We start from the raw sequence: 21,872 nt of genomic DNA, 5'->3' as shown, positions 1-21,872 counted from the left end.
TGGAAAAGCATAGTGACGGCATATGCCCTTTAAATAGTTAGTGCGCTGGGTTTTTGACAGAGCTGCTCCATGGACCACCACTATCGATTGAATAAAACTTCAGTTAATCGCATTCGGTCTTCTGACTCTGATTGAGTTTTAACTCTAACAACATTAGCTTCACCAGTACCAGGCGGTGTGTCTGCTTGCCAGTCACTTAGCCTATCGTATGCCAGATCCACTGATTATAGTGTAGATTTGATATGTGTGAGTCCGTTATCAGACAGAAAACTTGTTTACTTTCAGCATGGAATATATTCAGTATATTATTTGCTGCAATGTCATACCAGAGCGGACAGAAGTCTCTAGAAAGATTTCAAAGGGAAATGTTTTGAATTGGAGGTCGTAATAGTAGTAGTGGTTGCAGTAGTACTTTATGAAACACCCTCTCCTTATATGTTATTTAGTGATTATTTATGGAGGTTTTGTTGAGAATCATGGTTATAATACATTGGTCTGGTGAACATGAAGTTTTGACTGGAAAAGCATAGTGACGGAATATTCCGTTATCAGACAGAAAACTTGTTTACTTTCAGCATGGAATATATTCATGGCCACTAATCAAACAAAAAAGAGGTGAAACATGGTGTTCCTCGAGACTTTAATCGTTTAATCGCTGTTGTAAAAACGTAAACACCTGTCACTGGTAGGATCAGTTAGGTAAGGTGTGGGTTAATGTCCTTATTCAGCCTCACCATTTTTTTTATTTCATTCGGAAATACATTTGAATAATCTTGTTTTTTTGTTAGCACTATTGACATCATTCATCCCTGAACCTTTGATAGGGGAGAGAAGAGAGAAAGAACTGAACTATCTTTACCAGTACTGGGAAACATGTCTGCCAGCCAGTCACTTAGCCTATCCTATGCCAGTACTGGGAAACATGTCTGCCAGCCAGTCACCTATTCTGTGGATTCTGTGGCTGAAAGGCGGAGGGCTGACGGCCAGGTTTGGGGCCTTGTCCCTGGCACTGGGCCTCAGATGTCACATTCCCTTAGTGTAGTCTGTAGCTCAAATAGCCTGGAGTGTGTGTGTGTCTGTGTGTGTGTGAGTGTGAGGAAGAGAGAGCGAGAGAAACAGACAGAGAGACAGACAGACAGACAGAGAGAGAGAGAGAGAGAGAGAGAGAGAGAGAGAGAGAGAGACAGGCAGATGGAGAGGGAGAGGCAGAGGGAGAGGGAGGGAGAGACAGACAGACAGAGGGAGAGACTTAAACAGTCTTTAGTACTGCACAGTTAAGCTACAGAACCTACAGACAGAACAGCATACTGTGTGTGTGTGTGAGAGAGAGAGTGTGTGAATGTGAGGAAAAGAGAGCGAGACAGACAGACAGACAGACAGACAGAGGGAGAAAGACGGACAGAGGGAGAGGGGGAGAGAGAGAGGGAGGGAGGGACAGACAGAGGTAGAGACAGACAGACAGAGAGTGTATACTTTGTATTGTGTTAACATTGGCACATGTCGGTGCCCTTGTCTTCAGGGTTCAGTGCTTTACTGATGTTGTAAATATGGCTCACTCAAATATTAAAAACAACCGCACATAGCAAGAAAGTACCGATCCCCATATTGTGGTAATATTTTCTCTGAGCTGCTTATGTGTTCCTTTGCAATACTTTTGCATTACCTCGCATGTCTTTTTCGATAGGGGTGACGTGGTACAGTTACAACAAGGGGACAGGTGTAACTGCTTAATTTCTCAGCGCGTGCCTAACGTAAAACATGTATGGTAGCATCAGCTTGCTACACTCAAAAATCTATTGTCTCGCTTGTGGCTCAATCTCTGTCAAAAGTTATAGCCGTGAGTCGTTTTGCGGGGCAAATCTGTTTTTTTTTTAGTCGGCTGGGGTCAATTGTAACAAACATTACATACTATCAGTTGCAGCAGCAAGCTAGTTAGCAAGTGAAATAGGCTAGCCAATTGTGCGAACCTTCCTAGGCAAATTACACAAGTCTAGTAAACTCTCAGGTCCCAAAATGTTGCAGTGGGTAGAGTAGGCTCAGACCTGGGGGTATACCAACACTGCAGAACGACGAACTTCGTTCCTTTTGGAAAATAGCAGTCAAAACTCTACTACTATTAATATAATAATATGTAGTAGTTTGGGATAATTGCTTTTTTTACTTGGGAAGATGTATAATAATGTCATGGCAATGGCATGTAGGACCACTTCAAAAGGGCCTTAACATCCCCACGACCCAAAGGGGATGGTTAAATTGCTGAAATTTGAATTTATAGGCCTACAAACACAACATTTATTTTTGTTTCCCAAAGCAGTGGCATCATTTCATTGAAGGTGAGTGCAGGTTGGTGTTATTGGTGGATTAGGAATTTCTTCCACCTAAATATAACGGTAAAACTAAATGGTAAAACCCAGCTATTTAGAATCAGTCTACATGCATCGTAGATTTCTGATCATTTAAGGGAGGGGTTTTCAACAGGTTTGGTCCCAGGGACTACCATTCTGACTAATCCGCGGCCCACCTTATGTGTGTGTGCGTGTCCATGGAGAGAGGGGAGACCTGTCAGTGTGATATCTGGGCATGGTGAAGTCCACACAGCCTGTCTATTCGTGGCGAAATGGTAGACAACGACAGTCTCATATTATTCTCTGGTTCAAGCCTTGTCCTGTACTTATTCTTCAAGTACGCCAGTGTAGAAAAAACGCTCTCACACAGGTAGGTAGTTGGAAAGGGCAAAAGACACCTCATTGCTTTTGCAGCTAGCTCTGGAAATTCTGTCTGGCATCTTATCCTTAGAGCTTAAGTCATATGAAAATCACGCAACATCTGTTGCATGTACTCAATAGGCTTGGCATTCAAGAAAACGTGATGCATCTCCATATGCCGCAATAGTTTTGACGGCTTCATTTGACAGTAAAATGTTGAACACACGAAACACAGTGGTACCTTTTCTCCTGCTCTGTCTGTCGTCACTGTAAATCCGTATTTGATGTATTCCTCATTGTATTTTCTTTTTCGACTTTGTTTCCCTGTATCTTGTGAAGGTGTAGCTTTGTTGGAAGATTGTCCTTGTCCATCTATCGTAGCAACCTGTCCCTCTGTCGTGGCAGTCTGTTTACTGCAGATGCTTGTCAACTTCAACTTCATAATATGCGTATGGCGTGACGTTAGGGACGCAATGCATTAACATTAGCAAAGCACAGGCTACCATAGACTGGATAGGTGCAAGGCTACATTCTGTCAGCTTGAATCTCCTGTATATTATTTTAGACATATTTTTCTTATTTTAGATATTTTTCACGATATTCAATAGTAATCTGGAAATGTGTTGAAATATCAGAGAATTTATAAAAATAGGTGCAAGGCTACATTCTGTCAGCGTGAATCTCCTTAATATTATTTTAGACATATTTTTCTTATTTTAGATATTTTTCACGATATTCAAGAGTAATCTGGAAATGTGTTGAAATATCAAAAGAAATTCATACAAATAGGTGCAAAGCTACATTCTGTCAGCGTGAATCTCCTTTATATTATTTTAGACATATTTTTCACGATATTCAAGAGTAATCTGGAAATGTGTTGAAATATCGAAGCGAATTTTTATATATTTTTTAAATCATTGGTGAACTGATCAACATAGGCTCATGCAGACATATAGCGGTATATGTGTCTATGGGCTCATGTCGCGGACCCCCGGTTGAAAACCCCTGATTAAGGTTCAGGCATGAAAGTTTTTAATAGGGCCTGAAAGTCGACTACAAGCAGGGTTTCTTCAGTAAAGGTAACAGGCTGCGCTAACTCCAATGGAAGTTTCTCATCCAGCCTGCATGTATGGACGGTGTGAATTCCACAACTCTTCGGTGGTGTAATGTTTAGTCCCTCCAGTAGATGGCTCCTGGGCAATGAGCATGGGTGAATCACTACTTTAGTGTGTACCCTCGTGATATGACCAGAATGAATGATATTGTATTCCAAATTTCCACTGCAAGGTTGAGGATTTTAAAAGAACTACCTTTAAACTTAACTATTCTTGTACCATTCTGTTTGTGAAACGCACTTTACAACCATTTAAAAGGCCTATCACAGTATGTTTACCTCATGTGTTTCAGGTGCGTATTAAATGAGAATAGTACAGGGATATACCATCACAGGTCCGTCTATTCAATAATTTAGGTTTATCATTTTTAGTGGGGAAATGTAAAACGTGGAGATTTTAAGCTGTCAAATTCTGATCTTGGAGAGACTGGATTATTTGGATCCCTTCCAGCATGTATTCAGAGAGGAACACAACCACCACAGAAGACCAAGGACATCACAAGCACATGCAGACATCTTCATTGATCTTTGTTTCAAAACCAACAGCAAGTGTTAACTGGTCAGTGGAAAAACAAACAAACAGACAAACCTAATGCAAGGCTTTTCATAGGCTCTTTTCATGCCACCATTGTTTTCGCCTTTACAAACTCAACCAGTTTCAGTGTGGACGACTTTGTCTGCAACTGAGCACAAAAGCAACAAATACATCACCTCACGCTCAACTCACTTGGCAGGGCCTATGTGAAAAGGTATGGCAACAGAGGGGAAGAAGGAGCTGGAGCCTGTTTAGCTCTTCTCGTGTACCATGAAACAGCTTTACATACGATTCAAGAATTGCAGTGACAGTCAGAAAAGTATACAGTACAATAACACGCTGAAAACAGAGACTTCTGTGCACTACGAGTGACTCACATTAGTGTTGTAACCGGCTCCCAGTGATCAAAGGACTGTAGTGAGAGCTACTCAGTCGTATCACATCATGCATCTTCAAGCTGAAGCTTCTTCAGAGATGTCATTCCAAAGAGACCCATTTCAATTTCTCAGACAAACAATGATGGGGCTATTCTGATGGCACTCAAAATTAGCAAGTAAACGTGTACTATTGTTACTGGTGGATACTAAGACTATCAGTCTTACATGTCTCCTTATACTTATCTACTTTCTATGTTTAAACGTGATCTTTGATCCAGAAGTATCTCTAGCGCTGGATCTGTTGTGGTTGTTACCAATGACAATGATCTTAACTGCATAAATAATAACGTGTAAACTCACATAAGGATTCACTGCGGCAATTTGGCAGGGAGCTACCTTGATGGGTGGTGGTGCATCATTCACAATGAGCTCACACACACAAACAGAGCCCTTGTGACCTGAACTAAAACCAGTGCCTGAGATATTAAAAAAAAAAAAAAAAAAAAACAAACACAACCTTGCACCAAGCATTATTTTTGCAGGCCGAGCATATCCACTTGCCTCCTTTGCAGTCACAACAAAAATAATTTAGTACCAACGGACTTGTACCACTTGGCATCCATGTACAATAACATAATTACTCGTTTAACAGAAGAAAAAAAAAACATGAGTTTAGCATATTACCAGAGATTAAAAGAGATAGTTAAAGAACAAAGACATGTAACTGGAATAAGTACAAGTGAAGGGACAGCCTGGAGGGATGCCCTTTGCACTCGCAACTCCAGACTGCCTCTCACTCCAGCTCATCTTCTGGGGCGATGGTGCTGGTCCGCTCGGATGTCATACCTGCCGATGAGAAGAGGAAAGTCAGCACATCCCTTCTTGTGCACACACACACACACCACAAGTGACCTTGGTGAGATTAGGGTTTCCCACATTAAAACAAAATAATATCATGCTATTGAGGCAATGACTGATATCTTAAAGTGGGTTTACAAAACTAGGAGGAAATCCTATTTGAGAGTGGTATTTCACAGTTCAATTACTGAAAGTCTTACTGGACGCGTCGTCGACGACAGACTCGTCCTCAATGTACCCAAAGCTCAGAAGCTTAGACATGCTCACTTGGTCATTCGCTGACTTCTTGTCATGTGATCTGTGGGCAAAGGGATTGGGTTACCTTTAAATGAGACTTGCTGACTAAATGCATTTTAACATATAGAGAACTAGCCATCTGAGAAAAGAGCCCTTTATCATTTAGAAACTGACAAAAGTTTCCTTCTGTGAAGCGCATCGTGTTGCCTCTTGGTATGAAATGTGCCGTATAAATAAGGGTCGATTGAAACGGAATTCATTGAGGAATAAAATGGGACTCACATTTTTTTGAACTTCCCAGCTTCCTTGCCATCCTTCAGGTCCAGCTTCTCCATCTGACCTGCGGCATTGTCCACCTTTTCCAGGAAAACAATAGAACAATTTAGGATGAGCACGGTGACTGACCAGCCTGTTCCTTCATGTTTGCCTCAAAACATGGACAATTCATTTGGCGGATATGAGGAGTGTGTGTGTATGTGTGTGCGTGCGAGTGTGTTTGCGAGTGTGTGGCAGGGTTATTCTAGTTCAAGAAAATGAAGACTAAAACTAGCAGAGAAAAAAAATATTTTGTTAACCGAAATAAAAATGACAATTGTCAAAACCACGGAACCCCCCCCTCATAAAATTCATCATATTAATCAATTCATTCATAAAATAAATCATATATGAGGTCATGCATCCTTTCATTGTACCTCTTTCTATCTGCTTTAAAGCAAGGTTTTCATAATAATACCTGAAAACTAAATAAAAACTAAAAGCTAGTCTATTCCTTAAAAATAAAAACGATAGAATTTCAAAACTATAATAACGCTGGTTTGTGTGTGTATTGGGGGTGGGAGCCCTTTTGATACGTGAACTGTATCCTATGAATATCGGAACTCTAATAGAACAATACACATCCGGCACAAATTTAATAAATTAAAGAATAACAGAATCACACAATAAAAACAAACATATCAATTATATTTCAAAACTGGGAAGAGAGAGAACTGAAGTTAGTTTGTGGCAAATCATAATGAAAACAAAGCATAACTGAAAACAATGAAACTCATAAGAGGGGAACATGGCATGGTGAGCAAAGCATGAAGTGAGAGGAAGGTAATTATTTAAAAACAAAAAAAGACCACGGATTTCTTTCAATGGTCATGAGAGGTATCCAAAGCTGTACCTTCAATTTAGGCACCAAAAGCGAAGCGCAAGTATGACCTCAGTATGACACTACCCTTCAAAAGAGGAAAAACCAACAACAAAAAAAATTTAAAACACCTGGAAGCAGACTATTTTTGCAGCAAGTAGACAAAAATAGCCAAACGTAGCCATGTCCTGAGGCACTTCAATTCAAATTTTATTTATATAGCGCCATAATACAATACAATTGTCTCAAGGCGCTTCACAGAGCGCAAAGCCTGGACCCTTCAGAAGGTTTACTACTGCCAGGGTCTGTGTCATCAGTGCAATCATAAGGACCTAGCTCTTCCTGTAAGCAGAAGAGCATTATGCAATCTATAACAGTGGATACTTTGGATTAATGGTAAAGCTGTAATATAGTTTTCACCTGCTATAGTATGTACTTCTATAGGTCTGTAAAATCTGTATAACCGTTTTGGGGGCAGAGGGACCACCTGTTTTAGTAGCCACTAATTTTGCTGTTAAGGACTGCCGTTGCCACAGGTTACAAATGAGCAAATGCACACCGCAACTCAGGTAAACCTGCTTTGGAAAGGATTCCTAAAGCTGCAAGCCTGTGCATTCACACTTCAGCTGGATCAACAGTCTGTTTTGTTATGCCAAGGTAAACCGTGGTTAACAAGAAAAACAATTAGAAAAAGCAGGAAGGAAAAACAAAAAATTGCACAAAAAAAATGAATGTAATGAATGGGTGAATGAATGAGTTCACCTTACTGAGTGAAAGAGGGATGACATGCTGACTGAATGGGTGATTTAAAAAATAAAAATAAAAATCAGATATGTCAGATATATAATGGCGAAATGCCACTGGTGGGTCTGATCCATTCACCTTGTCTTTACCAGTGGTAAAGGCATCATTTTCCTCGTCGAAGGGGGAAATGTCATCGGTGCCAAAGGGAGCTAGAGGCCGCGCCGCCCCTTTGGACGGACTCTTGCGGCCTCCGTTGGAGGACTCGCTGTCAGCTGAAGACGTTTGGCTGAAAGCACAAGACCATGGTGATTTACACACCCGGGACCGGAGCGGAGCGGAACGCCCATCCACAGTTCACTGGAGGAGTTTGTTTGTGTAGCCATCCATTCACAGTGACCTTTTCCCCTCAATCGGATTCGTCAATCATAAGATGGAAGCAGAGTTAGAGTTAGCTGAACGATTTGGGAAAATAATCTAATTGCGATTTTTTACCAAAATATTGCGATTGCGATTTAATATGCAATTTTTTTTTTATCCTCTTTTTTTCCCAACAAAACGTAATGAATGATTTAAATATGACCAACACAATATTAGATACATTTAGTGTAAAATATTCTCTCACATTTTACATTTTTATTTAACTGCTCATTACAGAAACAAGAACAATAAATAGGTGGCTTTGCCACTGTGCATTTAAGTAATTTAAAAAAAGTCATTTTAAATATAAACACTAGGCATGCACTTTTTAAACACTGTGTGCAAAATTTACCATCTTAAAAAAAAATGTTTTTTAATCGCGAACGTTGCGGTTAGAAAATCGCGTTCTATCATATCGCGATTAAATCGCAAATGCAATTAATCGTTCAGCCCTAGTTAGAGTGAAGGCAATCCTTTTGATATAGACCTCAGAGCTAGCTGACACAAGGAGCAGAAGGTAGCCCCATAGGGGGGGAGGAACAACAGAGTAGCTAAGATGTAGAATTCAATCCATTTCACCCATCTTGGTTAAGTGCAAGGTGTTTTAAAAAAAAAAAAAGACACTTTTAGTTCCCCCATTTATTAAAATTTCGCTCTATGGACCATCTCCTTTTTTAACCCCACAAGGTCCTGTTGAAATGAGCTCCGACCAAGACCTGCAAGACCTTTCTGAATGTTGACATTCATTTTCTGTCCTATTAGATTACTAGATGCATGCAGTACACAGGGCAACCGTTCTGTCAAATAGCCTTGAAAGCTGTTCAGTTGTACCCCCCTCACTTTCCACTTTAACAGTTAACTAACAAACCAACTTAAAATGTTTCCTCATTCCCGCCTGCATTTTATTCAATCGTAGATTTGGGTAATGTGAAGAGTTAAAGGTCCTCATCAAATGGACATTACAAAAATCAGCTACCTCCTACTGAACCAGTGACCCATACTTACAAACACAGTCTTACCTTGTTGGGGTCTTGGACCCAGAGTTCCCAGAGTACCAATCCCCTGATGGCTTATAGGATGAATTGGTCTTCTCTTCCACCTCTTCTACATCATCGTGCGAGAGCAAACCTGAAATAAAGCCCGCCCCCAAAATATAGACTAAACGTATAGACACTGGGAGAGAGAAAACACAAGTATTCTATTTCAATTCTAGATAGGCCTTTACAAACCTTTATGGCCTCCTCCCTTGGCGAGTTTAGTATAATCAGAGTCAGAATCAAAGATGCCCACACGCCGCCCTGTGGTTCTCTCCTCCGGGGTGGTCTCTGCACTCTGAGACAGTCCAGGGATCTGGGACGCTGGGCCAGCATTACCATTTGCGGGATTATGTTCAAAAATCTTTTTGCCTGAGTGGAGGGGAGAAGCAACCATGGTATTAAAGCATTACACAATATTCATCACATCTAGTTCCCCACTGCAGCACTTAGTCTAGTGTGTTGCATGCATTGGCAATGTAGTAGCACATATGTACCACCTAATAAATGATTGCATGCCAGAATATAAGAACTTACATTATAGCATATCTGGAAGTAAAGACCATGAAGGGAGGCATGATTTAAGGTACTCAAAGGCCCAAATGGGCGAACCCTTATAAATGATTCAGTAATCCTGCGGGAGATATAGCGATGCAATCTTAAAACAATTTTACCTGGTTTTGCCCGTCGGTAATTCGGTTCGGTGCTCATGTTTGCTGGTCGTCTGAATCGTTCTTCACAGAAATTGCTGAAAGAGAATAGGCGATGCACTGGTTTCGAACAATCAATGTAACAATAAGCTAACACACAAATCAAGACATTACCAATTACTCCGCCAAGAAGAACAATGGCATTACACTCATTTATTCGAAACTCATTTTACAGACAATTTTGTCTTCCTCTAGGTTTTTTGACATTAAACTGATTCGCCATTTCTTCTTACGCTTCCGTAAGTTATTAAGCTAGCTTGCTTGCTTGCTTTCTGTCTAGCCTAGCCTACAAGCATTTAGAGCATTTTTTTTATGCTGCAGGCACACCCCAAAACCTGCGACAGTGGGAAAGCGATCTTACATCAACAGAATTTCTTATATTTTATCAATAATGGACTTGGGTATGAATGACAGAATAGACCTCCGATCGGAGATGAAATCACTGCCCCTCCTCGGAAACGCCTTCTGGGTACCATTTAGCCTGCACGACAGGCCTATCGACTGGCTAACAGTTATAGCCGGTCAGCGGGTTCAACCCAAAAAAATTATATCGGCTAGTGAAGACTACAATTAAAATACAACTTGATTCATATACACGTTAAGCCACCGATAAAACATTGCGGAAAGACTATATTATGTTTCAGAAAGAATTAGCATCTTGCCTACTTACAATACTGGTGTGTGTGTGGAGGAGAGGTGTGGATGTCCCCGAAATGATGCCGGAATGAGTTAAATCAGCAGCGGATATTACGTTTATGTGGGAGGGAAAATGTTCGGTAATTTCCGTTTAATGCGGATTAAATCAGTTTTATTTCAGCGTAAATAAAAATGTTGTCAAATGTCAATGGTGATAGCAATTCTCTAAACATAACTTAATATATGTGTCTCATTCTTCTTGTAGATGTGAAAGTTTTAACTTGACAGGAGGTGGCATAAGAGTCTAAGAAAATGTCCCCGTGCCGTAGCCTTAGTCTTTATTCATTCATTCATCACCTATCTCATAATAAACATAGAGACATATTTCATACTAGCAGATGGTGTCAATCGGTCTCACAGGTATCATAAATCCATCCACAGACAGCACCCAAAAAACAGGCTCAATCCTATGGCAATGCCACATCCATCAACAAACGTCTGCCACCTAGCGGCTAATAAATATCTCAGGCCACTGAAAAAAAGAAACTATATGTTGTTGGTGGGTAGTAGGCCTATTGTCACACGCCAAGCTCAGAAATAAGATAAAGTATATAATTTAATATAATAAATGTACAAATGTACAAATGTTTTTGCGAATTTACCTTGGAAGAGAGACCTGTGGATTTATCAGACAGAGGATACATCGTGTCATGTACTCTCCCTTGTTGAATTTTGATAGCTCCTGATCTTTCAATGTCATCACATTTACGTAAGTGTTCATCTTAGTGCTACTAATTTGAGTCATTGGGTGTAACCTGCATCAAAAGTTCAACCAAAAATGTCCTTGACTTCCTCATTGACTCTTGCTAGAACAGCCACACATTTACAGATACACTGCATAGCATAGTTGTTGTTGGCTGTGAGACATACATGAAGCAATTTTGGTCAAACAATAATTTAATATCATTTAATATTTAACAATGTCAGTCATTTACTATGTATGTTAATATTGCTTGTCACAGCACAGAAGAAAAGACACACCACGTTGCATTCAGCAACAGACTACAAAAGGTTAGGTTCTATCTGAAATACAAAACACAGTGCTTGGCAGATATCTAACACAACCATGGAGACAACCAGGATTGAGTTGGTTGGTTCGTTCAGAGGGCCAAACATTTTGCAGTATTCAAACTATACTATAGTGATGAGTAGTTAAACAACGTCAGTAAAATGATACATTTACATACTGAAGGTGAAAAGAAAACGAGAGAGAGAGAGAAAAAGAGAAACGAAAATGTGGCAGGAAAGATAAAAGACACACAGAGACACCCAGACTTTGTGGCTTTGAAACCTGTTTGCAATATCCGTTGTGACGCACATAACTGTCAGAACACACACTGCTCCTGCTCATAGAGTGTTCTTGAGACTGCTCTCAGGCCACACTGAAGAATGATGACAAGAAAGCCTGGTAGGAGCTTCAGGAAGCTGGTCAGGAGGGGTAACAGTGTCCGAGACACCCTGTGGGGCAAACTTACCTCACAGCACAAGCACCCCAGCCATGAGGATCATAAATCGGGAAAAAAACAAGGTCAAGATTTGATGGTGAGTCTTAAATCTGATCAAGGAGGTAAATCCATGTAAGCACGTACGCCGTGGAAATGGGCTTGTGCTAAGATGGCTTTTTTAGACTAATTCCCATTGTTTAACCCTTGTCTACGTATGATTTGATCCACTGTAGATCCTCTTTTAAATGGTTAGTGTTTAAAAATGAAGGAGTTTAAAAGCTGTATCTGTAGAGCTAACAAGAAGTTAATTCCATTTATGGCAAACATGTTTTGTACTTAGATTAAGATGAGAATGTTCTGTTCCTTTTTTAGGCTGATCAGCCAGAACCTTCTCCTGCCTCATTACGGTAAGGAAAATGTCTTTCAAATGTATACAAATATTTCAAAGCACTTGCCAAACTGAATGATATATCTTTGTGAAAGACATTTCCTCATTCTTACTCTGTATTGTACCATAGATCTCTTGTATTGGAGAAGGACGATAATGAAACATTTGGGTTTGAAATTATGGTAAGATCCGTTTATATGTTGTTTCTCAATCTATACATTAAAGCGTGTTCAATGTGTAATGTGTTTATTGTGAATTTTTCCTCTGCTGTTGGCTAGCTATCTAACTCTCTCTGTGTCTGTCTATCAAGTGTAATGACAGCCCTGTGGAGGACCTGAGAGTTGCTGTGAGTTGTGTGAAGCCAGAGAGTCCAGCTGAGAAGGCTGGTATGAACCCTGGTGAGTGTCCTGACATCCCTGAACCTCTGAATCTCTTAATGTCTGTTATGAACTGGAATGAAAACAGATATCTACACAATCTGCTCAAGATCCGCTGTCTCGTTCACTTTTGTCTCTGTTTGTCTCCGCATCGCAGGGGATGTCCTTGTTTCGGTAAATGGTGTGTGTGTGACAGAATTTCTTCATCAGCAAATCACTGACACAATTCTGCATTCTGGCCTCATCATAAGGTGAGATGTTTAAATCAGCAAAAAACAAGACAGAGAAACTTAGATGTTTTTTTCTGATAGACAATTTGAAATTTACATAAAAAATAACATCCTTCTAAAGATACTTGCACACTGGATCAATTTGCACGTTGTGTAACAAGGACTACAACTTACTATACACTAACAGAAAAAAATAAAATAGCAGTTGTTAACCTGGAAAATAAGTAACTTTAAAGCTCCAAGGTGCAGTGGTTACATGTGTACTTACAAAACATACAAACACATTGCGTAATGTCAAAGTACTGTGCTCTAAGACATTGTCACTTATAATGTACAATGTACTTAATCACATTTTAATAGTATAGTTAAACTGTAACAAAGGTGTGTAAGTGTTTCCAAACTTTTACTTCAGAATTTCCTTGTGGATATGTCTAGAGGCATTTTGTGCGGATTTTCCTCATCTTTCTTTGTTGGATTATATTCAAGGTTGGAAACTATTAGTGCATTCGCGGCTAAGCAAATGGAGTTGAAGAGGAAACTACGGCAACTGCAGGTACACGTCTTCCTCACACACTCACTTCTAACTACCCCTTCTGACTGCTAGTCATGTATGTGTCATTGGGTAGCGTTCAACAATTATTTTAGTTTATTTAGTCATTTCTGTTTTCACATTTCTATTGCGTGAGACCAGCAATGTACTCACGTACTCCCCCCTCCCAGTAGCTTCATGTAAACTGGAAGTGTGGTGGTGATAACAAATATGTGACCTTACCCTCACTGTTTTCTGTCCCCCTTAAACATGTTAACCACAGTGTCGTCTGAAAGACAAGTCTACCGAGCTCTACTTGCTGGCTTCAAGGGAAGAACACCTAACTGGAGGTGAGGGAACTTCTCACACACACACACACACACACACACACACACACACACACACATCCTGTCTTGTTTCTGAGGCACTCAGCCATGCTTCACGCCCTCACCCATCATCACACCAACACACACATCCTGTCTTGTCTCTGCGGCACTCAGGGGGAAGGCGTTTTTTTTTGCGCTTGAGTGCCCTTTTCTTCTCGGAAAGAGTTCTGAGGTCACGAGTGAAATGCGAGGAAGGAGGTGGTGGAGGAGGGGGAATCCAGGGGGGGTTCAAGCAAATCGTTTTTTTTTAATGTTTTGTTTATTGTTTACTTATTTACTCTCCCTCGGAAAAAATGGGTAAACGTTGTGCTCTGCCTTCAGGAAAGCTGGGGAAGTGTCTATTTGGGGATTCCCTGATGTCCTTGTCCTCCTTACCTGAGGATTCCGGCAGCTCTGGCCACAGCAGTTGCGGGAGCCGGTGGAGCGCGTGCGGAAGCATGGACGCCAGTTCCCTGTCCTCGACGTTCGACCTCTCTTCCAGTTCGGCCTCCATCCGTGATTCAGCCAGTGGAGGGGACCGCCATTCGTGCACCTTCTCGGGTTCGGCCCACCCATCAAAACCTAATGCCCCCTCTCCACTAGCAGAGGGAGGTTCCACAGATCTCTCCACAAGTCAACAAGTCGTCCACAGAGGCCCATCCAAAGGCCCATCCAAAAAGGGGGGGGTTGGGAACCGGCTCACCAGTCTCTTTTCAAATTCTCGAGGGTCTTTGGCAGACGAGGGGGTCCAGGAGGATGTATGATAAGGACAAAAAAAATCTACAATAATTCATTTAGCAGCTTCATTCTTGTGAGCATATCTGCTCATCAAACCCATGATCTTGGTGTTGGTACGTCGTTTCTACTAATTGAACCACAGTAACAAACCTAAACGTTAAATGTATGTGTTCTAAGTCAAATTAATATGAACACATGCAATGCTGTGTCTTCGTGGGAATGGAGGCCTTGCTGTTTCTGCAGAATGTCTTCCGAAGCGTTTCGTATTCTGATGTGCTGGCTCCCAGACATGTAAATATATGTTCCTGAGATGTTTACTCCTGGTGTGTTGTTTTGCACAAATAGTTTCGCTGATTTTATGGCGTTCTAAGTAGCTTCTACGCCAATACTTCATTGTCATTGTGGGTCAGTTGTGAGCTAAGATGCTGTCTCTGTTGTAATTTATTTCATTGTTTAATATTATTTATGTCCTCTCATGTTTGCACACTAGTTTCATTAAAACTGTTTTTTAATCCTTCAATCCTTTAATCCTCCTCTTTATCAATTCATGAAAGCTCTTTCTTCCTGTAAATTTTTTGAGCAACTTCCCCCACTGCCTCGTCTCACACTGTGGTGCTGACGTGCCTTATCTGCGTTGATACTTCTGCTTAAACAGGCCACAGAGATGTCATCAGTAGAAGGCTTCTAAAAAAACAACAGTCACAGGCTGGACTATCAAACAGGAAGTGATTCTGCTAATTCTCCATCCGCGCTTCGTTAGCTTAGCTCAACATCACGCCTACACAGCTACTGAAGAAAAACAGCCAGAATGTGGTTAGGCTTGCTAACCAAACTGGTGCTATGAAACACCAATCTGAATCGTTATTTGGTGTAGGCCTACGTGGTACGGGGAATTCAGTGGAGTGTCTGAAGAGTTAATAATATAGTGTGTGACACCAGTGACCTAGAAGACAATTTTTTTATTTGGATGTATGACTTCTGATTTGAAACACTAGTGATGTGATCACTTTGATCATCATCGTCCAATATCAGGTTCAGCTAGGGGAAATCTTACAATTTTGTGAAAGAACCAGGAGGAACAGGTCGGGCTTTTTAAACGTAAACAACAACATTCTGCTGAAGAGGGTATTCCTTTTTGAAGAACTAAAACTAAAAATGGTTCAGCTCAGTACCTTATTTGTTTACATTGTTTTTTCTTTTGTTTACACCTTATTTTCTATTACACAGACTTTTTGGCACCATATTGTGGTTAGCACAGTATTATGTTGGTGGCAGATGGCCTTCCTCAGACTCATGGGAGTACTTGGGACTTCCTGAAAGTCTCTTCTTGTAGCAGGCTAATGTCTGCCATTTTGTTTAGCGTGCACCCTGATAACTGATCAGACAGGACTTTCAGTGCTGATGAATCCTACACAGGGTAAACACGGATACATGGACAGATTACTCTTTAAATAATTATTGTAAATCGTTAATAGTAAACAATGCTGTGACTGTGGATGTGGCTATGAACTGAATGAGTCATAGAATGAGCCTGCTTCATGAAGAAGGCATGAAGTAACTGTGAAATTACATAACTGGGTATATAACAAGGTTTTCTCAGGTTGACATATGGTCTTTATGTTAAGTTACCATGTGAAAACGATTTTCTGAAGCCAATGGAGAACCGTGGTCTCAGTTCTCTCCTGCTTTCTGACGTGCTGTTTGGGCCAACCAGACTGCCCTTTAGAATGCTAATTCCAACACGGCACCCTGAGGTTAGGTAGACCCACATACTTGGTCAGGCATTGCAGCTTAAAGCATTAAACACAATCAGCTCTTTTTGCCCTCGTCAGGAACAGGGTAGTCATGAAAAATAAGCTCAATGTTAATCCATTAAAAAACAAAACGTGATGGAGCTGGCAGTCTTTAGGGGCTTTCAGTGGATTCTGTTTTCGTATTGGACGGCCCTCTACGTGTAAGTAACAGCAGCAGAGGTTTTAATTGGACAGCTGAGTGGACAGATTAGCTTAAAAGCAACACTCTGACCACACAGACCACAAGTTGAAGTTGAAGTCTGAGGTTCTAGGTTCTAGCCTGGAGGGGTGGGGAGCAGAAAAAGGTAGCAGGAAAGACGGCATCAACTTGTTCACAGAGAGTGCCTCGTTGTCAGAGGTTGTTATGGAGTACCTGTGGAGTCGCACGGAGAAGTTGGAAGGGACAGACAACGGAGGGTCCACCATTTCTTCTTGTGTCGAGCAGCTCATAGGAGGTATTAGTGACATCTTGAGCCTGGAGAATATTCTAGAAGCAACAGCGTCTATTTTGGACGATGACGAGGACGAGAATGACCTCGAGGATGAGTTGGTACTCCAGTGTGGTGGCAGGAAACCCTGCTCTGTGGACGGAGATGGAGACCAGTGTCAAACTGACTTTCAAACTGAGGAAAAACCTTCAGCAAATGATCAGCCTGAGATCTCAGAAAACACAGAGTCTATGTCTGAACAAAAAAACACCACTGATGATGTGACTGTTAAAGACGACCAGAACCTGAAACCTTCAGATGACACGATTGCTGCGCACCAACTCAGCACAACTCAGGAAGAATATGAAGGGGTTAGAAACGACAGTGGAGAAGTTAGAAATGACAGCTCTCCCCAAACACCATCACTGTGTACAGTCACTGCCCCCACCTTGGACAACACAGAGAAAGGTAATGATGACCTTATCTTAGCAGACAGAGAGGATGGACCTGCCTCAGAGTTAGTCTTGTTGGACAAGGAAGTCCCAGCAACATACGTAGAGGTCAGCAGAGTACAGTCAGAGGCAGCAACCCCTGAAACAGTCCTGGATCATATCAGTGATTTGCCTCAAGAAAACATCCTCCATGATACCGCCAGCCCAGACTCAACTCAGCAAGAGATGGCTGATCAGAGCCTGGACTTAAGCATGTTGCAGCCTGAGTTAGATGAACTGAGCACAGAAACGTCCCCATTAGCTGGTGTAGAAGACGTGGAGACGAGTCCAATGACTTTCAGTACAGACAGCCCCGACACAGAACCTGAGGGCGAATCTGAGAAGCCTCAGACTGGGGATTTAGATGTGTCACCCGAGCCCCAAATGATAGAAACTATTCTGGATGAAGATGCCAGCAGCAGTGACTTACAGACAAATGCGATGAGCAGCGGTGACTTACAGACAAATGCGATGAGCAGCAGTGACTTACAGACAAATGCGATGAGCAGCGGTGACTTACAGACAAATGCGATGAGCAGCAGTGACTTACAGACAAATGCGATGAGCAGCAGTGACTTACAGACAAATGCGATGAGCAGCAGTGACTTACAGACAAATGCGATGAGCAGCGGTGACTTACAGACAAATGCGATGAGCAGCAGTGACTTACAGACAAATGCGATGATCCAGAGTGTGTCTGACTCAGCGCATACAGAAACTAATGCCCAACCAGCCCCCAGCTCCCTCCCAGCTAGCCAGCCCCCCACACAGGACCACAGCCAGGACCAGCATGACAACCCTCCTTCTGTGCCAGAGGGGGGGACAGCTCCCCCAACCCTGGAGTGGGGAGACGGGGAGGCTGGGTCACCTGAGGACAGTAGGGGGGGGACACCAGGCGGGGAGCAGCCAGTCTTCACAGAGTCAGAATCCCTAACCCCGGAGCCTCCAGCACAGGCGCCCTCCGCATCACACACCCCAGAGCCTCCAGCACAGGCTCCCTCCGCATCACACACCCCGGAGCCTCCAGCACAGGCGCCATCCGCATCACACACCCCGGAGCCTCCAGCACAGGCGCCCTCCGCATCACACACCCCGGAGCCTCCAGCACAGGCGCACCCCGCTCAGTCCCAGGACCAGCAGTCGAGTGACCAGCCTCCTGCTCCTCTGCCTCTTGCTCCAGAGCCAGACGCGTTCCCTCCAGCCAGCTTGCATGACAAGCCTGAGAGCCCCCCCTCAGGTCTCACAGCACCAGGTAATTATCACAGTTACACCTCCTCCTAATTAGTCATTAGAGTAATAATCTCATTACAGTAATAATCATATTTTTAATACAGCTCTGAAAGTACTCTACAGTTACCATCTAAGTCTTCATAACTTACCATCTCAGTCTTTATTTATAAAAAAAATGATGGAATGACATTAAATGTTGTTAGCTTTATTTTATATAGTTATCTCAATCTATTGTGGTAGATAGAGCAGTAATTTACCCTTAGACAGATGTGTTTATGTGAGGTATGTGTTCTATAATCTTTGTGGTGGAGGTGGAGTTTTCTGTTTTGTACTTGTGTCAGAACCACGCCATTAGTTCAGTTTCAGCCTTAGTACACCGCAGTGCATTGGAGACTGTTAAGCCCCTCGTTTCTCAGGTTGACTAAAAAGCAACGTCATGTTTCAAGGGGATTTGTGTTGTGACACGTGTCTTGTCAGATTATAATCGTAGTTTTCTTGTGCTAAAGGACATAATGTGTTTGTGGAAGTTAGTCCCACTGTTCATACACAGATTACTGCTGCTGATCTGAGTTATATAACTGAGCTCTGAAGGAATGAACTCATGTGTGAGGTATCAGGTGTTATGCAGACCACATATTTTGTGTAGATTATTTTAAGATAACCGAGTTTGAGACACATCATAGCTGGTGTTTCTATATACAGCACTTCAAAATCCCCCAGCCTTCAAGTTTTTTATTCTGTTGTTATTCACACTGTGGAACGATATTTTTTTTTACAGAATTTCAGTGTACGCCTGTTAGTCCACTAATTCTAATCAAATTAAAATTCCACAATTCTGCTTAGCGCTTGCCAGCCATTATTCTCCACCAAAATCATACCAGTCTATGAAAGCACCCCCTTTGTTTTGGAGCGACTCAGAAAAGCAATTTGAGTTCTCCCAGGACTAAAGTCTACCGAGCTGTTTGCGGACAACATGGCATGAATGCACTGAACAAGAGATTAAATAGGCTTGACCAGTCTGTTTATATCTTTGCTGCGCTGTTCTTCTCCTTCCCCTCTGTTTTTTCTGTCTGTATCTTTGTCTATGTATGTATCTTTGCACATATCTATGTCTGAATGTATCTATCCATCTAACTGTCTGTCTGTCTGTCTGTCCGTCTGTCCGTCTGTGTCTATCTACCTACAGACTTTGCCGCCGTGGGCCAGGAAGTGACATCAATGGAGCAGACGGGTGAGGAGGCCTCATCGGCAGATGAACCCAGCAGAGGTGCACTGCAGGTGAATAGAGAGGAGGAGCCAAGCCAGCTGCCCATCGCTAAGCAACATGACAAACCTGCGCAAGAGGAGGGAAAGAACGACCAAAAGGAAGTGGAGCTGGAGTTCGAGGAGAAAGTAGACGATGATGAGAGTGGCGAAGACACACAGCGAGAAAATGGAGCCCGCAGCTCCCGGTCGCTCGAGGAGACGGCTTCCGCTGACAACCAAGCAGCCCGTATAAAGTACAACACAGTGTGTTACAGAAAGATCAAGAGAGGGAACACCAAACAGAGGATTGATGAGTTTGAGTGCCTGATGAATATCTAGGTCAGAGGGAGAGGGAGGTGAGAGTGACTTGGTTAGGGATAGAGCAGGACTTATTCTTTTCTGTGTGGAACCATTCGGCAGAACATTCATCTTTGGGCACAGCAGTGGTGTACGTGTAAAATGTCCTTATTGACGCACAAGCTCATGAACCCAAACACAAAACAAATAATTTACAATAACACTGAACATGTTATCATTTGCTTTATTTATTTACTTTTTCCCCTACCTTTATAAACTTACCCCAAACTTTAAACCTTCCTTTGTCATGGCAGAGTGTTTCAGACATCTTCAGTCAGTTAGATATCAGGATAAATTGTATATCATGAGATTATATTGCAATTCACGACACTAGCAAAACCAGTAGTTTAGGTTATTGAAACTGGTGACATTACTGTCTAGGGTTGAAATGAATGTTGTGTATGCTCTGAAATGTATATATTTTAGATCTATTTACTATTTACTGTAAACACCATTTGGACATAGTATGGAACCTACATTTGACCCCGTAGGCTTTTGTTTTGTTACCTTATACCGTGTGGCTATATTGTTTCATATTCACTTTGGTGTTTTGCTACATTTGATTTTGGGTGTTTGTACCCATTTTGACTTTGAAATGTGTACTAAAGGTACTCACTGAGTGCCACGCAAGAAATAACAACTGTGATGCACATGTTTTGCTTTACAATAAAAAATGGTTAAATCAGATGTTTCAACTGTATTCTATTATGTTGAGCCACTAGAGGTCCTTCTTTACCTTCAGCCCCTCACTGAATTTCCTGTTAGATTCAAACGTGATCTGCTATTAATGGCAAATTCCATGACTAAAGGCTGTAACTAATCAACTAATCTTTGAGACTGATAAACAAATGTTAATTAGGCCACTACTTATTATTAGATTATTACTAGTGTCAACACTGAGGAACATATACTTCAGTGGCAACATCTTTGATTTCAACACACACACAGTCTTACATAAGATGATTCTACTTGTGCATTCTTAGGATGGAATCATATGCGTACATATCATTTAAATACATACATACATACATACATACATATATACATACATACCTATATTACAATAAGGAACATGATATGCTGTAAATACATGATGAGGATGCTTGAGAAACCACAACAGGAACAAGCTGCAGCAGAAAGCGACACTGGCAACCCTTATCTTTGACTTGCACCCAGCCAGTGGTGGTTATGAAAAGTGCCATGTACTGCTGACAGAGACTTAAACGGTTCCTTCTCAAAGGATAAGATATATATCTTTCTTGCACATTAAACCATCTGTGAGATCGATTGTGTTTGATTGAGAATGTTGCCCTCAAATTTTGCACACAAATTTGAAAAAGAAGGGCCCATGGTTGCCTAAAAAAGTCACAAAGCATTTCCATATATATCTTCCTGTGAGTACAAGAAATTCAGTTTTTGGGATTTGATTATATAGACAAGATTTCATTACTAAAGTAGGCTTCCTTCTCAAACTAGAACCGTTTCAGCAAGACAGCAAGAATTGCCTCTGTAATATGCCATATAAATAAATAAATAAGACTTCATCTCATTGCTTCAAACCTGAATTTTCAGAGACGTCCTGGAAAGATTTAGAAGACAGAGCCAATGAGAAATGACGCTGGTACCGAAGAATCAGGAAGTAGATAAGACTTCTCTGCTGTTATCAAAGCTGTTTACTGCTCTACCAGAGAACA

General features: G+C 41.6%; 3 protein-coding genes across 6 annotated transcripts; 2 read left to right on the top strand and 1 right to left on the bottom strand.

Annotated features, from left to right (window-relative positions):
* Nucleotides 1-4,322: 4,322 nt before the first annotated feature.
* Nucleotides 4,323-10,642, bottom strand: c16h7orf57 (chromosome 16 C7orf57 homolog). 3 transcript variants are annotated; one of them, XM_012841352.3, is made up of 8 exons: nucleotides 10,537-10,642; nucleotides 9,831-9,904; nucleotides 9,352-9,528; nucleotides 9,142-9,250; nucleotides 7,844-7,991; nucleotides 6,109-6,182; nucleotides 5,790-5,887; nucleotides 4,323-5,577 (listed from the first exon to the last, which is right to left on the bottom strand). In XM_012841352.3, the coding sequence occupies exons 2-8, from the start codon at nucleotides 9,865-9,867 to the stop codon at nucleotides 5,525-5,527; spliced, it is 696 nt and encodes a 231-aa protein (XP_012696806.1). In that variant the 5' UTR covers nucleotides 9,868-9,904; nucleotides 10,537-10,642; the 3' UTR covers nucleotides 4,323-5,524. The 3 variants fall into 3 exon arrangements, with proteins under 3 accessions (XP_012696806.1, XP_031438505.1, XP_031438504.1); XM_031582645.2 differs by lacking the exon at nucleotides 10,537-10,642 and adding an exon at nucleotides 10,288-10,464; XM_031582644.2 differs by lacking the exon at nucleotides 10,537-10,642 and adding an exon at nucleotides 10,228-10,252.
* A 394-nt stretch (nucleotides 10,643-11,036) lies between these two features.
* LOC116224060 (general receptor for phosphoinositides 1-associated scaffold protein-like) lies at nucleotides 11,037-15,154 on the top strand. Its single transcript, XM_031582643.2, has 9 exons — nucleotides 11,037-11,271; nucleotides 11,916-12,104; nucleotides 12,380-12,414; nucleotides 12,526-12,577; nucleotides 12,706-12,793; nucleotides 12,930-13,023; nucleotides 13,489-13,555; nucleotides 13,815-13,881; nucleotides 14,239-15,154. The coding sequence occupies exons 2-9, from the start codon at nucleotides 11,952-11,954 to the stop codon at nucleotides 14,658-14,660; spliced, it is 978 nt and encodes a 325-aa protein (XP_031438503.1). The 5' UTR covers nucleotides 11,037-11,271; nucleotides 11,916-11,951; the 3' UTR covers nucleotides 14,661-15,154.
* Nucleotides 15,155-15,246: 92 nt separating this feature from the next.
* LOC116224059 (proline-rich protein 36-like) lies at nucleotides 15,247-20,863 on the top strand. 2 transcript variants are annotated; one of them, XM_031582641.2, is made up of 3 exons: nucleotides 15,247-17,802; nucleotides 17,833-18,598; nucleotides 19,763-20,863. In XM_031582641.2, the coding sequence occupies exons 1-3, from the start codon at nucleotides 16,792-16,794 to the stop codon at nucleotides 20,158-20,160; spliced, it is 2,175 nt and encodes a 724-aa protein (XP_031438501.1). In that variant the 5' UTR covers nucleotides 15,247-16,791; the 3' UTR covers nucleotides 20,161-20,863. The 2 variants fall into 2 exon arrangements, with proteins under 2 accessions (XP_031438501.1, XP_031438499.1); XM_031582639.2 differs by having other exon boundaries at nucleotides 15,247-18,598.
* The last annotated feature ends 1,009 nt before the right edge of the window (nucleotides 20,864-21,872 follow it).

This window comes from Clupea harengus, chromosome 16 (assembly GCF_900700415.2).
Source record: "Clupea harengus chromosome 16, Ch_v2.0.2, whole genome shotgun sequence".
NCBI lineage: Eukaryota > Metazoa > Chordata > Actinopteri > Clupeiformes > Clupeidae > Clupea > Clupea harengus.
Note: the sequence above shows the minus strand (reverse complement) of the source record. Positions and strands in the feature narration are given on the sequence as shown.

Bases quoted from the DNA above. Each gene is read 5' to 3' on its own strand.
- c16h7orf57 (XM_012841352.3), bottom strand. From the start codon at position 9,867: ATGAGCACCGAACCGAATTACCGACGGGCAAAACCAG. The intron at 6,183-7,843 runs GTGAATGGATCA...TTCCTGGAAAAG, and splicing joins TTACCACTGGTAAAGACAAG to GTGGACAATGCCGCAGGTCA. The intron at 5,888-6,108 runs GTGAGTCCCATT...CTTTGCCCACAG, and splicing joins GCTGGGAAGTTCAAAAAAAT to ATCACATGACAAGAAGTCAG.
- LOC116224060 (XM_031582643.2), top strand. From the start codon at position 11,952: ATGATGACAAGAAAGCCTGGTAGGAGCTTCAGGAAGCTGGTCAGGAGG. The intron at 12,794-12,929 runs GTGAGTGTCCTG...TCCGCATCGCAG, and splicing joins GAAGGCTGGTATGAACCCTG to GGGATGTCCTTGTTTCGGTA. The intron at 13,556-13,814 runs GTACACGTCTTC...TGTTAACCACAG, and splicing joins GGAAACTACGGCAACTGCAG to TGTCGTCTGAAAGACAAGTC.
- LOC116224059 (XM_031582639.2), top strand. From the start codon at position 16,792: ATGGAGTACCTGTGGAGTCGCACGGAGAAGTTGGAAGGGACAGACAAC. The intron at 18,599-19,762 runs GTAATTATCACA...ATCTACCTACAG, and splicing joins CTCAGGTCTCACAGCACCAG to ACTTTGCCGCCGTGGGCCAG.